The sequence below is a fragment of the Ursus americanus genome, chromosome 23, assembly GCF_024610735.1.
Source record: "Ursus americanus isolate L20-20 chromosome 23, mUrsAme1.1.p, whole genome shotgun sequence".
Lineage (NCBI taxonomy): Eukaryota > Metazoa > Chordata > Mammalia > Carnivora > Ursidae > Ursus > Ursus americanus.
The window spans coordinates 15,725,953-15,742,621 of NC_142149.1; the positions used below are offsets into that span (position 1 = coordinate 15,725,953).

The 16,669-nt window shown below is 37.6% G+C and overlaps 1 protein-coding gene across 1 annotated transcript in view; it reads right to left on the reverse strand.

Moving 5' to 3' along the window:
• EFCAB3 (EF-hand calcium binding domain 3) overlaps positions 1–16,669 on the reverse strand; it is a 123,726-nt gene that overhangs the window by 103,069 nt on the left and 3,988 nt on the right. Inside the window, exons 4-13 of the mRNA XM_045814333.2 lie at positions 12,935–12,988; positions 12,174–12,278; positions 11,431–11,484; positions 10,740–10,844; positions 7,912–7,962; positions 7,149–7,253; positions 6,310–6,363; positions 5,457–5,561; positions 4,720–4,773; positions 3,945–4,049 (exon numbers count right to left, since the gene is read on the reverse strand). Coding sequence (XP_045670289.2) covers positions 3,945–4,049; positions 4,720–4,773; positions 5,457–5,561; positions 6,310–6,363; positions 7,149–7,253; positions 7,912–7,962; positions 10,740–10,844; positions 11,431–11,484; positions 12,174–12,278; positions 12,935–12,988 — 792 coding nt within the window. The remainder of the gene's footprint in view (positions 1–3,944; positions 4,050–4,719; positions 4,774–5,456; positions 5,562–6,309; positions 6,364–7,148; positions 7,254–7,911; positions 7,963–10,739; positions 10,845–11,430; positions 11,485–12,173; positions 12,279–12,934; positions 12,989–16,669) is intronic.

The window sequence follows — 16,669 nt, forward strand, 5'->3', positions numbered from 1 at the left end:
TATTCCCCCTTCATATGTAAAGGATAACTTTGCTGGATAAAGTATTTTTGGCTGGCAAGTTTTATCTCTCAACACTTTGAATCTGTGATTAAACTCTGTGGAGTTTCTGCTGAGAAATTTGTTGATAGTATATAGTGGGGGTTCCTTTCTAGGTTACATTTGTTTTTTTTTCCGCCCTCTTTAGAATTTTTTTATCATTGATTATTTATTTGTTTATTAAAGATTTTATTTATTTATTTGTCAAAGAGAGAGAGATCGATCATGAGCAGGGGGAGTGGCAGGCAGAGGGAGAAGCAGGCTTACTGCTGAGTAAGGAACCCAATGTGGGACTCAATCCCAGGACTCTGGCATCATGACCTGAGTCGAAGGCAGATGCTTAACTGACTGAGCCACCTAAGCATCCTATCATTGACTTTTAAAAGTCCCTATCATTGACTTTTAAAATTGAGATATAATTGACATATCACCTGTTAGTTTCAGGTTTACAACATAATAATTTGATATTTGTGTACACTGCAAAGTTATCACCACAATAAGTCTAGTTAATATTGTTTTTTGACAATTTTAAAATAATGTGTCATGGAGAAGGTCTTTTTGCATGGAGATAATAGGGTGATCTATTAGCTTTGTGGACTTGTATGGCCAGATCTTTCCCCAGGTTTGGGAAATTCTCGTTATTCTATTCTTTTCTTTCTTTCTTACAAGATTTTTAAAAAAATGTTTATTTATTTATTTAGAGAGAGTGAGTGTGAACAGGGAGGTGGGGTGGGAGGAGGGGCAGCAGGAGAGGGAGAGAGAGAATCTCAAGCTGACTCCAGGTGGAGCTTGATTTGGGGCTTGATCTCACAACCTTGCGATCATGACCTGAACCTAAATCAAGAGTCTGACACTTAACCAGCTGAGCCACCCAGGTGCCTCTCAGCTATTATTTCTTTAAATAAATTCTCTGCCCCCTTTCCCCTTTTTTTTCTTCTGGAGACTGATTATTCTAGTATTTGTCTTTTGATGGAACTCTGTAGCTCACATAGGCTTTCTTTGATCTTTAAAAATCTGTTTCTTTTCTTCTATGTTATTTCAAAATTTCTATCCTCTAAGTCATTTATTCTTTCTTCCATCTTGTATGCCCTGCTACTGATGCATTCAATGGCATTCTTCATCTCATTCACTGAATTCTTCAGCTCCAGAATTAGTTTGGTTCTTTTTCATAATTTCAATTTCTTTGGTAAAGAACTCATTATGTTCATACATTTTATTCCTGATTTCATTGAATTTCTTTCTGAGTTTTCTTGTAGCTCACTGAATTTCTTCAAAACAATTATTTTGAATTCTTTTTCCATTAGATCTCAATATGCATGCCTTTGAGCTCAGTTGCTCGAGAATTATAATTTTCTTTTTGTGATGTCATATTTCCTTGATTTTAAATATTCCCTGTAACTATGTATTGCTGCTTTTGCGTTTTTTAAAAAAGATTTACTTACATATTTCAGAGACAAATAGAGAGCAAGCAGGGGGAGGGGCAGAAGGAGAGGGAGAAAGAGAACTCTAGAGCAGATTCCTCACTGATCCCAGAGCTCCGTGTGGGGCTCAATCCCAGGATCCTGAGATTATGACCTGAGCGGAAATCAAGAGCTGGCTGCTTGGGACACCTGGGTGCCTCCGTCGGTTAAGCATCTGCCTTTGGCTCAGGTCATGATTCCAGGGTCCTCGGATTGAGTCCTGCTTTGGGTTCCCTGCTCAGTGGGGAACCTGCTTCTCCCTTTTCCAGCCGCTCCCCTTACTTGGGCTTGCACTCTCTCTCTGGCAAATAAAGAAATAAAATCTTAAAACAAACAAACAAACAAACAGAGCTGGCTCTTAACCCTCTGAGCCACCCAGGTATCCCACTGCTTTTGCATTTGAAGAAGCAGACACCTACTTAACTCTTTGCCTATTACCTTCAGATGGGGTGTTATAGTCTATGGTGTTGTTATTACGAGTTTTTCCTTTGTCTTTGTGAAGTTATGCTTCCTTGACTCTTGTTCACTTTGTAGCTAAATTTAATTTTAATTTTTTCCAATTTTTAAAAATTTGAGCATAGCTGACATATGTTACATTAGTTTCTGGTATACAACATAGTGATTCAACAACTCTATATGTTATGATATGTTCAGCCCAATGTGGCTACTGTCTGTCACCATGCAATGCTATTATAATACCATTGACTATATTCCCTATGCTGTGCCTGTGACTTATTCATTTCATAACTGGATGACTGTATCTACAGTTACTGTACTCCCCCTCACCCATTTTACCCATCTCCCACCTTCCCCCCTCTGGCAACCATCAGTTTGTTCTCTGTATTTATAGGTCTCATTCTGCTTTTTGTTTGTTTAATCTTTTTTTTTAATTCACATATGAGTGAAATCAAATGGTATTTGCCTTTCTCTGTCTGACTTACCTCACTTAGCGTAATACCCTCTAGGTCCATCCATGTTGTTGCAAATGGAAAGACCTCATTTTTTTATGGCTGAGTAATAATCCATTATACACACACAGACACACACACACACACATACCACATCGTCCTCATCCATTCATCTGTCAACCTTGGGCTGTTTCCATATCTTGACTATTGTAAATAATGCTGCAATAAACATAAGGGCGCACAAACCTTTTCAAATTAGTGTTTTTGTTTCTTTGGGTAAATACCCAGTGGTGGAATTATTGGATCATATATACTTCTACCTTTAATTTTTTGAGGAACCTCCATACTGTTTTCCACCACGGCTGCACCAATTTACATTTCCACCAACAGTGCACGAGGGTTCCTTTTCCTCCACATTTTTGTCAACACTTGTTATTTTTCGTCCTTTTGATTCTAGCCATTCTGACAGGTGTAAAGTGGTATCTCAGGGAAATGCAAATCAGAACCACAAGGAGATGTTACCTTACACTTGTCAGAATGCCTTTGTGGCAAAATTTTAAGCTTTTATATTTTTTCCTGGTTCTTATAATGCACCAGGTTGGCTATTGAAAACTTTTGTTTTCCACTAGGTGGCGCTATAGCTTAAGTTTATGGTTTTCCCCCTTGCGACTCCTGGTAGCTTGTTTTCTGAGCATAACTTCTGTAGCTCGCTGAGGGATACACCTGTGACCTTGCACAAGGAGCAAGCAGCAGAATACAGGGAGGTGTGGGCTTAGCATTTGAGCACTGGGGATGCCTAACAACTACAGGGCGATCCCAAGGTATTGTACTCCCAGAGGCTCGTGGGTTGACTTCCTGCTGAGCTCAATCTTTTAAATGTCAACTGAAATCTTTGCCTCTTTGCCAGTCAGAGAGCTCCCACCTTAGTGCTCTAGTGCTGGTCCTGCTCTGCTGGGGTAGCCAAGCATGCACTCACTGCTTTCCTTTCCCGTGTGGGAGAGGTCGCTGTGGCCAATGTATCAATCCCCTGGGGGAGAGTGGTGCCGGGAAAGTATCTCTCACTGCCTCAGCAGCAAACAAACTCATCTTTTTCTTTGTTTCGTTTTCTCTGATGGTGTGCTGAAGTCTCCCTCCAGGAAGGCTGGACTTCTTCTGAAAGTTCTCATGCCTGGGTCAGCACTCACCTGATTTTGCCTGACAGCAGTGAGAGAGGTGTAGGCAATTTTGCTGACTGTGTTGGTTCTGGGGCCCTGTACAGAGGTTGCCTGTTTCTTACCAGTTACACTGGTGAGCGAGGCTCCTCCTGGGTCCCTTGGAGTAAGGTGTTAGTCCCCAAAACACTCACACAGGAACTCCTGTTTGTGTGTGGGTGTCCAATTCATTGATTAAAAGGGGCGATTAAAGAGAACAACTTACATGCCATGTTGCTGATGTCATTCCTTTAAAAAATTTTAATAGCACTTTAAAGAGTTACACTTCTAGAATTTAATACAATAACTCAGTATTCTCTGAAATCCACTGCAATGCCTGAAATGCTTACCATCCAATGGCAGTATGTTCAGCAGCTCCTGGCTTTCTCTCCTTGTTAATTCAATTCCTACGTTTTTCAGATAAAGTTGTGTGTCACTGGCATTAATTTTACTACCTTTAAAAAGATGGGAAATATGGTATGTGAATATTCATATATAACAACTCTAAGATAATTATAATAAAACAGCAGTATCTCAACTCGCTAGAGATGTAACTGCAGAAAAGCAAGGACACAATGAGGCCTAACTGCATCACAAGAAGGGGTTAAAAGATAACATGTTTCCTTTAAGCCTTGTCAAAAGAATGCTTTTATTAATGCTCTAAAAAAAAAAACAGGGACAAGCCAACCAGCCTATAATAAAATAACTTCTTAAAAAAATGATACTTCTAAAACCACAGGTAATAAAAAGTCCATCTATATTCTTTCATTATTTTTAAAGATTTTATTTATTTATTTGACAGAGAGAGAGAGACAGCCAGCAAGAGAGGGAACACAAGCAGGGGGAGTGGGAGAGGAAGAAGCAGGCTCAAAGCAGAGGAGCCTGATGTGGGGCTCGATCCCAGACCGCTGGGATCACACCCTGAGCCGAAGGCAGACGCTTAACGACTGAGCCACCCAGGTGCCCCAATCCATCTATATTCTTAAAAAACAAACATCATCAGCATATTGGTAAAATAAGGCTTGTGTATAGTTTTGAAATACTGGGATATACAATTAAAATATGGTATGTACATACAACAAAGGATCTTGATTTTACATCTCTTCACCATTACTTCTCACTCACCAGAAAATAAATTTGCTGTACCCATAAAGGAGTTCAGTGCAATCTTTCCATTATCTGAAATACAAATCATAAATCATATGTTAACAAAATATGTATTGCTATTGGGAATAGGATCCCTTTTTTCCATGAAATTTTCTAAGTCGTCATTCCTTACATAGAGGAAATTTGTTGATTTAAACATTTTCTTTTATATCCAACCACATTATAAAAGTCTAAAGAGGGTGTTTTAACAAACACTAAATTAGATCTTTAATTCTTTAATTCTTTTCCATTTGATCCTCTTCACTTAATGGATATCTCTTTGGTGCCATATTATTGGTCTAAAGTGAAATATCACTGAGCCTCTATTTCAACCCAACATGACATCCATATTTGTTAAATGAGAATATGATTGCCTCTAGTTGTACTTTACATACCAAACAATTCCAAACCTTTTCTACCTCCTTATTTGGTTTTGCCAATTTCTGACCTCTTCTGACATCTATTTCACTAATTTCTATTGTTTTCCTCTGAACTGCTGTTTTGTTTCTCCTAGCTAAATTTAAATCTACCAGTGCCCTATTGGTCCTCTGACAATATTGAGAATAATAACCAGAAGTCAAGTTTCTCATCTTTGAGGATTAGAACTGTCTAAGTACTTCTTTCTAATTGAAGCTGAAAAAGAGTACTCAGATTTCATGAGAAGACTTCAAAGATTTTTCTGACAGGAAGTGTTAAGTGGTAAATGAAATACTCACTGTCACTTTTCAGATGATTGCGTAGATCTTGGATTTCTTTCTTTTCAAGGTCATAGTTCAAGTTTTCCAGAATGGTTTCTATTTTATTCTCTAAAATTTTCCCGCCTTAATAAAGAGGTGAAATAAAAATGTGAAATTATGCCTAAAAATATTAAAAGAATTCTGGTTAAGTTTTTGCACCAAACCCTGATGGGAGGGAGAAAAGCAAAGTTGCAATGCAGATGTTCAAGGAAAACACACAACTAAGGTGGCAGGGGGCAGGGCTGGGGAATGTGAAGAAAAGAACATGTCCCTTACACATGGTATAAGACACTCTGTTACAATTTGTTATAGACATCTAAAGCAAAGAAAATAAATGAGGCCAATTACTCATTCTTCACTTATTATTCATAATGGAGGAATATGTCAGAAACAATAGCCATAATTCTGGCTACTTAGTTTGAAATCTGCCATTATAACAGTAAGTTATTTCTACAAATTTACTGGTTACTCGAACTTGAGTTATAAGTCATAAAGGGGAATGAAAAAGGTTAATAATGTAACTGTTTAAATATAACAGAGGGGTTAGAAATATGGGTTCAAATCCTCTTCCAGTGTTCAAACTGTGTGACCTTACACAAGTGAGTCAATATCTCCCACCTGTAAAATGGTGCTAATATAAGTACATAACTCTTAGGACGTTTATGATAATTAAATGAGTTGCTAAATGTAAAGTATTTAGGACAGTGTCTGGCATTATAATCAAGAGAAATTAGCTATTGTTATCATTAAGCAATTAAAGGGATTTCCAAAAGGAAATGTAAAACTTCAAGATTTCATTTTTACTTTACTTCTTATTACGCTTATCACTCACCTGGGAAAGTCTTTAAACCATCCAGCAACCGACTGCGATACACCTTTCCATCAGCTGTAAGAACAGTCATAATTGATCTTATGGAGAAAGTGACACAGCAATTCATAACAAGAGTACAGACTTTTTTTTTTAATGACATTTAATTTAGAACGAGAGAGTGCGTGAGTGGGGGTAGGGACAGAGGGAGAGAGAGAGAGAGGGGAAGCAGACTCCCCGCTGAGTGCGGAGCCCCACGCTGGGCTCTATCCCAGGACCCCAAGAGCATGACCCTAGCTGAAACCAAGAGTTGGACGCTTAACCAACTGAGCCACCCAGGTGCTCCCAGACTATTTCATAAAGACAATAATGTCACACGATTGGTTTTACAAATTTATCTAATTTCTTATCCACACATCCTTATCTTCCTTGGTTTTAAGAATAAAGGGGAAATAATAGAGTAAGGTTTTAAATTTATCCATTTTACTGTTCTGAAACTTTGGATCTCTTTGATTTGACACTTTTTACCTGACTTCCTCTTTTCCCCCCACTTCTTTCTCTCTATGCTTTAGGACTGTCAGACTTTTCAAAGTCAATATCCTAAACTAAAATTTATCAATTTTAAAATCTTAATTTCTTTATGAAGTTCTCAAGCTAAATCCCAGTAGAGTCAGCTCCATCTACAACAGCCTCCACGAGGGCACGGATTTTTGTCTTTATTCCCATAACCTAAGAAGTGCTCAATGAATATACTGAATATAAATATACACTTAATAAATATTTAATGATTCCCCACCTACCCCAACAATATATACACTCAAACTACATTCTCCTAAAGGCACAGCAGTACCAGAAATGCTCACAAGTAATTGGCAGAGTTTTCAGCAGCTTCCAGAGTTCCTTAGGTGTGAGCTCTATCCCTATGTTTTCCAAAACATCACCTACTTCATCGACATGAACCTTGATTCCTTTGAAAAGATGGAAATTATGACTGATGAAAAACTCAAGAGTGATGAATGCTTCTAAATTATGAATTTCACCTAAGTTTAATTGCAGAATTGAGAGCAGGGTTGATACAACTGCTGAGTCAAGACTCTAAGGGAATATCAAAAACAGAACTAAATCTCGTAATTCTAGGAAGGAAAAAAATACTTTTTGAATGCTCTAATAAAAGTGGGATAAATAACACTCTGAAATGGGAGTTGTATAAGAGACCAGAACCACTTATATAAACGACTATATAAATAATTCTATAAAAATGGCATCTATATTACTTTTTATTTGCCTATGTGATAAGGTATTCAGAAAAAAGATTTATACCAATGTTTTATCATGCCAATTATTGTGGTAACACAGATTTTTTGTTGTTCAAACAATGGAAAGTGATATGCATTTTTTGAAAAAAATTCCAGAGAACACAGGGGATTTTACTAAGACATAAAAATTCAGTAGTTTTGCTCAAAAAGCATATAGCCCCAAATCTGGATCATTGTATACAAGATACCATTAATATACCAAGAAGAATAATAATGTCAGTATTAAAGGAACAAAATGTTTAAAAGCATAACAGAAAAGCATCAGAATATTGCTACTTATGATGACTTTTTCCTGTAAGCTTTCACTCACCTCTGAATGGCTCTACATTTTTCATGAGCGTGTTCAGTTTAACCTTTTGATCTGTAAGATAAGGTACAAATGAGACCCAGCCATAATGACTCAGATCCAGAAAACATTATGAAGACTTTATATTGCTGAACAAAACACTGAAATTTAGAAACTTATCCCAATTTGTTCTATAAATGTATCCCAGATAAGCATGGAATTGAAGGATCAAATTCTAAACACAATAAATGAAGAAGAAATTGTAGTATCAAATACCAAATTCTATAATAGCAGAACTAGGAAGTTTTTGTTTGTTTGTTTTTAGTTTCAGGTGTACTATTTATTGATTCAACATTTCCACACATCACCCAGTGCTCATCACAAGTGCCCTCCTTAATCCCCATCACCTATTTAACCTATCTCCCCACCCACCACCCCTCTAGTAACTATCAATTTGTTCTCTATACTTAAGAGTCTGTTTCTTGGTTTTTCTCTCTCTTTTCTTCCCCCGATTGTCTGCTCTGTTTCTTCAATTGCACATGACTGAAATCATATGGTATTTGTCTTTCTCTGACTGCCTAATTTTGCTTAGCATAATTCTCTCTAGCTCTATGCATGTCATTGCAAATGGCAAGATTTCATTCTTTTTTTATGGCTGAGTAATATTCCATTGTATATATATATACATACCACATCTTCTTTATCCATTCATCAGTCGATGGACATTTGGGCTCTTTTCATAATTTGGCTATTGTTGATAATGCTGCTATAAATATCGCAGTTCATGTATCCCTTCAAATGAGTATTTTTGTATTCTTTGGGTAATACCGCAGTGCTAGGAAGTTTTAAAAGCACTGCTGGACCTGCTTTCCATGTGGCTTGTTCCACTTTAGAATCCAGGAGTACTATGATGTTTGGACCCTGGGATCATGACTGGAGCCGAAGGCAGATGCTTAACGACTGAGCCACCCAGGCTCCCCGACATCTTCACTTTGCCACTTAGCAGCCATGTGGCTTTGACCAAGTCAATTAACTTCTGTGACTGACCCTCAATTTCCACATCAGGGAAGCTAAGATAACAATCTACTTTTCAGTTGTTTTGAGGACTATTGATAACATATTTCAAGTGCCAAATATTGTTTGTGGTATACAGCAGGCACTTAATACTTTATAATTATTGAGGAATGATGTCAGCATCATGGCAGCATAAGACATTCCTCCTTTTTGTCCCCCTTTTTAACAACTAAATTCAGCATCCATCCATGAACAAAAGTATCTCTGTGGGCATTGTGGGATCTAGCACCATACGCCAAGAAACCCAGTAGGAATTTGCCCACATGGGTATTGGCTAACAAGGAGATAGACTGTAGTACAGGCTGCAGAATCAGCAGGAACTTGCAAACCAGCCACAGCCCCTCTCAGCTGTGGTTGGGAAATCCAGGAGAGTGATGACTTGGGCAGACACCCACAATGGGAATGCTTTGTGGAGGTCCAGCTTTCCAGAGGAGAGATTCCAGCACTACACTGGAGCAAAACAATATGAGTTTGGATGCACTGGAGAGGGTAAGAGGAATCCTGCCAGTGCTGCCCCACCCCCAAGGCAACACAGTGCAGGGCTGCACTAGCTGGTGGCAATCTCTCCCCAGGATGGGAGACAGGGGAGGAAGAGCTATGAGTTATTTCCTAGCTACCCCAGTTGTGTGTAATGCTGCTAGAAAAGCCAGTTTCCCTCCTGCAGCCCCCAAAGTGTTGAGGTGGGACCTGTGACTTGGGAAAAGAACGAGATCAGGAATAGGCAGATAATATTAAAGAGCATTAAACAAATGTGGTTTCTGCGGACTGTCTTCAGGACTCAGTAGGGACGCCTGTCCATGAACTGCTGGAAGAACTTCACTTGAAGAACCCCACACCTGGTCTATGGGCACCACCAACACCCATAGTGCTAAACTCCCACCTCCCCGCAATTCTGCAGCAAGCTCCCTGTGCATGCTTGTGAATGTGGTGGTGAGAGTAAACAGGGAGTGCCCTCAGAAAACACTCCAGGGCTGCGGGCATGGGAGAAGCCACAAACTTGACCTGTAGCTCCATCTTTTGGGAAAAAAAAGAAAGGTTTTCTTTTAATAGCCAGCCTGACGTGTTCTAAGAACCAGAGAAGACATAAAGCTTAAGAATTCCACCACAAGAGGGAGCAAGCAGTGTGGAGCAGGTGTATCCACACAATGCTGGAGAAAGCCCCAGAAGTAAGCAGGACCAGTGAAAAGTATCTCCCACCTGAAGATAACCTTCAAGACAAGTAAAGGTTTGGGGAAGTGATTTCTTGTCTTTTCTGCCATTATATGTTCCTTCTTTCAGTCTACTTAAAATTTATGGTGATTTATGGGATTTTTACTTTTTTCTCCCCCAACTGTAAAATTTCTTCTTTAACTTTCCTTTGTTTCATTTCTCCACCTGCTTCTTAGGTCTGTCAATTTCTAGTTGGCATCTAGGAATTTAGTCCTGCAGGGGAGAGTCACTGTTTTATCAGATTACTGGCTTCTGATTTAAACACTAATGATCTGAATTAATACTTTTTTTTTTTTTTAGATTTTTTAAAATTTTTATTTGACAGAGAGAGACAGCCAGCGAGAGAGAGAACACAAGCAGGGGGAGTGGGAGAGGAAGAAGCAGGCTCTTAGCAGAGGAGCCTGATGTGGGGCTCGATCCCAGAACGCTGGGATCACGCCCTGAGCCGAAGGCAGACGCTTAATGACTACGCCACCCAGGCGCCCCTGAATTAATACTTTTATCCATATGAATACCTTCGGAAGTTTGATTAGAGGAGCTCACTCTCCCTAAAGGCACAACATGCTCACCATCAGTTGGCAGATGGTTCCGCAGGTCCTCAAGTTCCTCATCCTCCAGCTCATAACCCAAGTTTTCCAGGACGCTTTCTATTTTAGAGGTTTGACACCTTCCACCTCAGGGAGAAGGAACAGGGGTAAAACATAGGAACTGATATCCAAGAAAAATACTGGCTTTATTCACACACCAATGGAATAAAACCACAGCACAATGATTAAAAAAAAACTGTTTAGGGCTACATATGGGACAAGTTCAACACATTCCACAACAGAGATTTATTTGGAAGCCAAGAATAGAATATATTCTGCCAATCTCATCTCAGGGGTCCTTAATAAAGTTTGCAGGAAAGATGTATTTAGAAAAAAATCATATATTGTATAAATTATATGTAATTGTATTTATATATTAATTCCACATGCTACTTTTTTATATTATAAACTATATATATAATACATATATGGTGAACCTCATTAATTATGTCAGACGATAACTGGAGCTCTGGATACAAACAGATTTTGAAACTTTTTCAGTGTCAGAGAATTATCAATTATCACATTGGATGTAGTTGCACGTGAAGTAGATCTACAGGCTAATGGGATAATAAAATCAATAATCTAATTATTGTGTAATGATAAGGCCTTTTAAAAGTTAAAGTCTGCAGATCTTAGTTTTATTTGCCCTCTTACTGAGATTCTCACTTACCAGGAAAAGCTTTTATATAATCGAGCAATGTATTTTTCTCTACCTTTCCATCAGCTGTGAAATAAGACATATTTAAAGTAAGAAAAAAAGTTATATGGACAGTCAAAAAAAGAGTAGAAAGCATAATTTCATAGATACATGCTTTAAAAATATCTTCTTAAGTTCTATGCCTATATTTCTCAAGCCCACATACCTCTTCATAAGTTAAAAAAAAGAGAGAGAGAGAGAGAGAGATGAAGGGAAAATTCTTAATGTGGACAGTGTGACCATTCTTCTACACTGGAACAGAGATACCTTTTTCCCCACTCTGATTTCGCCTTCTCTGTCCTCTACTACCTGCTAAGTTAGCCTTCTTTTTCTCTTTGCCCTGATTAAGCTTCATTAATCTCAGAGTGATGATACTTTTTAAAAAAAAGACTTTAAGTTATCTCTACACAGAACATGGGGCTCAAAATTACAACCCTGAGATCAAGAGTCACATGCTCTACCAACTGAGCCAGCCAGGCACCCCCAGAGTAATGATACTCCTAATGGCAGGAGCCAGGTTTGAAGATATCTTAGCCTCTCAAAACTATAAACCTAAATGTCAAAGTTATAATTTCTTTACAACTGAAGGCTGATATTTTTGCATTTTAGATTTTTATAGGAGACAAGATGGGTCTATTCTTTAGACACGCTCACATGGTAGGTTACACTAGCACAGAGATACTCCGTACATACACAGTGGTATATAAACTACCCACCAGTAACCGGCAACATTTTCAACAGCTCCCAGAGCTCTCGATCTGTGAGCTCTATCCCCATATTTCCCAGTGCTTTGTGTATGTCCTTGGCTTCAACTTTTCCTCCTTTAAAAGACAGGAATAGTAACAGATGAGAATGACCTACTGAACCCAAATGATGAAGTGTCTAAGCTTGCCCCGGGTTATCTACAGTTTTCAGAAATTATTTCTTGAGTTCTAAATAAAATACTTATTTCTAATGTTCTTAATGACCTCAGAGGAGTTAACCCAGATCATAGTAAAGGAATATATAGGAGGCGAAGTGATCTAAGTTATGTATAGGCAGCTACCTAATCTAAATTGTATTACTATCACTAAAATCTGTTACTCTTCACTCTGCCTGACTTGTGAGATTATCTTCACTGTCCGCATTACTTGTATCCCTGTCAAAGTTTCACCTTAAAATTTACTGGGTTGCAGTAAACGTTAGTTAAATATTTTAAATGAAAGAACAGGTGTGTTGCCCATTAGAATGAATCGCAAAATAAAAATGAAGTTTCAGAGAATACAGAACTTGTTATAGAGACAGAGCACCACAACATTTTTGCCAAAACATAAAAAATCCAATGTAATCTTCATGTCATTAGAATCAAATTTTAAACATTAAAAAAGTAGAAGTTAAAGGTCAATGCCAGAATGAGAAAACACAACCTTAAGTACGTATGTGAATGTGAAATATTTGCATTTTAGTTTTACATCTTTTCACAAAACATCTTGCTCACCTGTGAATTTCTTTATTTCTTTTAGCAGTTTATGCAGATCAGCCATCCCAGAAGCTAAAAAATAAGCCATAATTCAGACAGATATAATTATGCACTGATTAAGAAAGATTGTCAAATAGAGCAAAAGAATTTTTTCCTTGTTGTTGTTGAAGACACATACACAGATAAGCATGAAACAGAAAACTACTCTCTAAAAATGTTAACTATTAATTTCATTATTTGTTCTCTGCCTTCTTTTAATATCTCAGTCTCTACACATCATGAAACATCTCCCGCCTCAGGCTTGTTCTCTTCACTTGATACCACCTACTATACCAGATCCCCGGAACAAGAGCAAAGACTTCCATTTGGAATTTCAAGTCTAACTATTTCCCCATTTCCAGTACTGACACTGCCAAGTTAGCTTAGTTTTTTGCATTTTTTCTAGTAGATATGTTCATTACATACTCAAAGATTGTGAGTGCCTTTAAATGAAAAGAATGTATGTATTCTGTATCCCACCTAGACACCCTAGCCCAACAGGCAGCATAATCCTTTGCACGTAGTAATATTAAACACTTTAAAATTAAACAGTGAAATGGAACATGTTAGAATAACAGAATTAAGGTCTTAATCAGGATATTTTTCCAGGACTGCAGATGCAGTACATTTTAGGGCAACCCCCCCAACTTAGAAATTATGCATCTTATTAGCATTTCCTTACCAAAACATACGCTATTTATTACTATGGAATCCCATTCTTCCTTTGGGGTAGTTTCCAGAATGCCCTCCCCATACACTTAGTTCACAGATTTGCCCCTTGGGGGCTCATGCTACATGGACAGCACAAGGTCATTTTACATAAAACTTCCAGTGAACTATCATTTAACACCTACTCATTACCATAACTGGAAAGTCCTTGTTGAAAGCCTTGAATAGTAGCTAAATAAACATATTACTCAATTAATTCAATTTCTTATTCATTCAACAAATATTTATAGAGTATCAAATATCTGCATACATATGCTAGGCACTGGGGATACAGCAGTGAGCAACGTCGACATGGTTCCTGTCCTCACAGAGCTTTCATTTATTACTTATTTCACTATGCCTAGGTAAGAAGACACTTTTTTTTTAATATGGAAAAACATGAATTTTATTGATGACACATCTCCCATTTAATTTGTGAAACATCACTGTGACTTATGACAGTCGTATTTTTGTGTTCTTTACTTGTAATTTATTAAGATTTGCATTTGAAAGGGGCAAATAGACCACATTATATTGTTGCTGACAATATTTGATAATCACTGATCATTCTTTGATTAAAATATAAGAGTCAGGGGCGCCTGGGTGGCACAGCAGTTAAGCGTCTGCCTTCAGCTCAGGGCGTGATCCTGGCGTTATGGGATCGAGCCTCACATCAGGCTCCTCCGCTGTGAGCCTGCTTCTTCCTCTCCCACTCCCCCTGCTTGTGTTCCCTCTCTCGCTGGCTGTCTCTATCTCTGTTGAATAAATAATAAATAAAAAAAATTAAAAAAAAAATAAAATATAAGAGTCAGGGATGGGATACATATATCCTTTGTGAGTAAAGGCAGGAATATAGGCTGCAGAAAGAAAAAGGACAGAAAGTCCAGGCCTATAAGATACTTGAAGATGAATGTCTAAGAGACAAAAAAAACAGTGACGTAAGGATCATGTGCCATATGTAACTTCTGTAAGAATTCCTATCCTCCAAGTATCAATCCAAAAAGCAGTAAATGATGGATAGGATTGAAGTTCTTTTAGTAGCCTGCTTAAAATATAGATGGCATAAAATCTAAAATCATTAAAATAGCAACAAAGTATCAAAGATATATCAAGGAAGAAGAGTGTTGACAAAAATATGAATAGTAGTTATCCTCACACATCTGAGACCAATTTGGTATTATTTTCTAGGAATCTCCAGGGACACTATCAAATAATCCAGCAGTTTCTGGCAAAGACTTATGCTTACTAGTTGATGTTGGATAATTTCTTTTTTTTTAAATGTTTATTATATTATGTTAGTCACCATACAGTACATCCCTGGTTTTTTTTTTTTTTTCATCCCTGGTTTTTGATGTAAAGTTCGATGATTCATTAGTTGCGTCTAACACCCAGTGCACCATGCAATACGTGCCCTCCTTACTACCCATCACCAGCCTATCCCATTCCCCCACCCCCTCCCCTCTGAAGCCCTCAGCTTGTTTCTCAGAGTCCACAGTCTTTCATGAAGAAGACACTTTGATCTTTCTTTCGGCTCCTCCATCAGGACACATTTTCAGAAATCTCTCTTTTATTTTTTATTCTAAGATAGCAAGGAAAATTTGTGCTGATTTCACAGGATCAACAGCAAAGGTATAATAGCTGATCATGTATATGACCATAATGGGAATCATTGAGGGATGCAGAGTACTATTTACTTGATCTGGGTTTATAAATGCTTATCTTTGCTCCATATGTACATAATATTCTCTAGGCTGAGAATTAAACCCAAGAGCTTCTCACCTATCAATTATTAATTGGAGATCTCAGTCTGGATTTTAGTTATTTAATTTCTTTTCTCAGAAGAAAATAGTTTGATCAATTTGTTAGCTCGGGTAATGTTTCAAAACCTTTTCTTTTCTTTTCTTTTCTTTTTTTTCACTATCCACAAGTATTTATTTCCTCTTCTTCTTGGAAACCTCAATAAAATGATAGGAAAGGAATAAAAATGTAATCACTCACCAAAAAGTAACAATATAGGAGAGGAGATACCAGCGAACATGAAACTTCACAAATATTTAGAAACTAGAAAGCAAGTAAGGTAGTGATAACTAATTTAGCAGAGCTGAGGAAAGGAAATTATAACATGAAAGCTTATGAGGGATTAATAATGAAATGTCATAAGTGAAATGTCTCTGACAGATCGTAAACTCAAGTGAATAGGAAGTAAAGCAAATCCTTTCTGGGGGAGTGCATTTCATTTTAGGTCTCAAAGAATTCTCACAGTAATTTTTCAGTGACATTGAACAGCATATAGGAGATAACCAAACACATAGGGAAATAAGGACACCATAAGTGAGAATCAGAAGGAACAACAGAGAGAAAAGAAAAACCCACAAATAATTTACTAATTGGAATTATGAGACCAAGATTATAAGATAACTATGCAAACTTGAAAATACCTGCAGAAAACTAAAAAAACATGAACTATCAGATTTGAAAGAGAACTAAGTCCAATTTCTGGAAATCGAGAATAAAAAACAAAACAAAAGAATACATGACAAAATACAAAAAAGAATATAAACAACAGGAATACAAGAAATGAAATCAAGAGGTAAATAGCTAGATGCAATAGCAGACAAGACACAGCTGAGTGAGTGTACTGGAAGTCAGGTCAGCAAAATCCAGAATGACCCACAGGAAGAAAAATACAGAATATACTAAAGAGGGGTTAAGTGTCACAGAGGATGGAGGAAAAAGGTTTAATATACATTTAATTGGCGTTCCAGGGGGAAAAAAGGGCTATGTTGAAGAGACAGTGGCTGAGAATGTTCCAGATCTGATGAAAGATTCTAATTCTCAGACTCAGAAGTCCTAAAGAATCCCAGGGAGAATAGGTGGAAAGAAATCCATTCCTATGTTCCACATTATAGTGAAACTTCAGAACTAAAGAGAGATGTTTTAAAAGAAAAGAAAGATTTTTCTCCAAAAACCAATACATTCACAGCTGACTTCTCATCAGCAGCATTA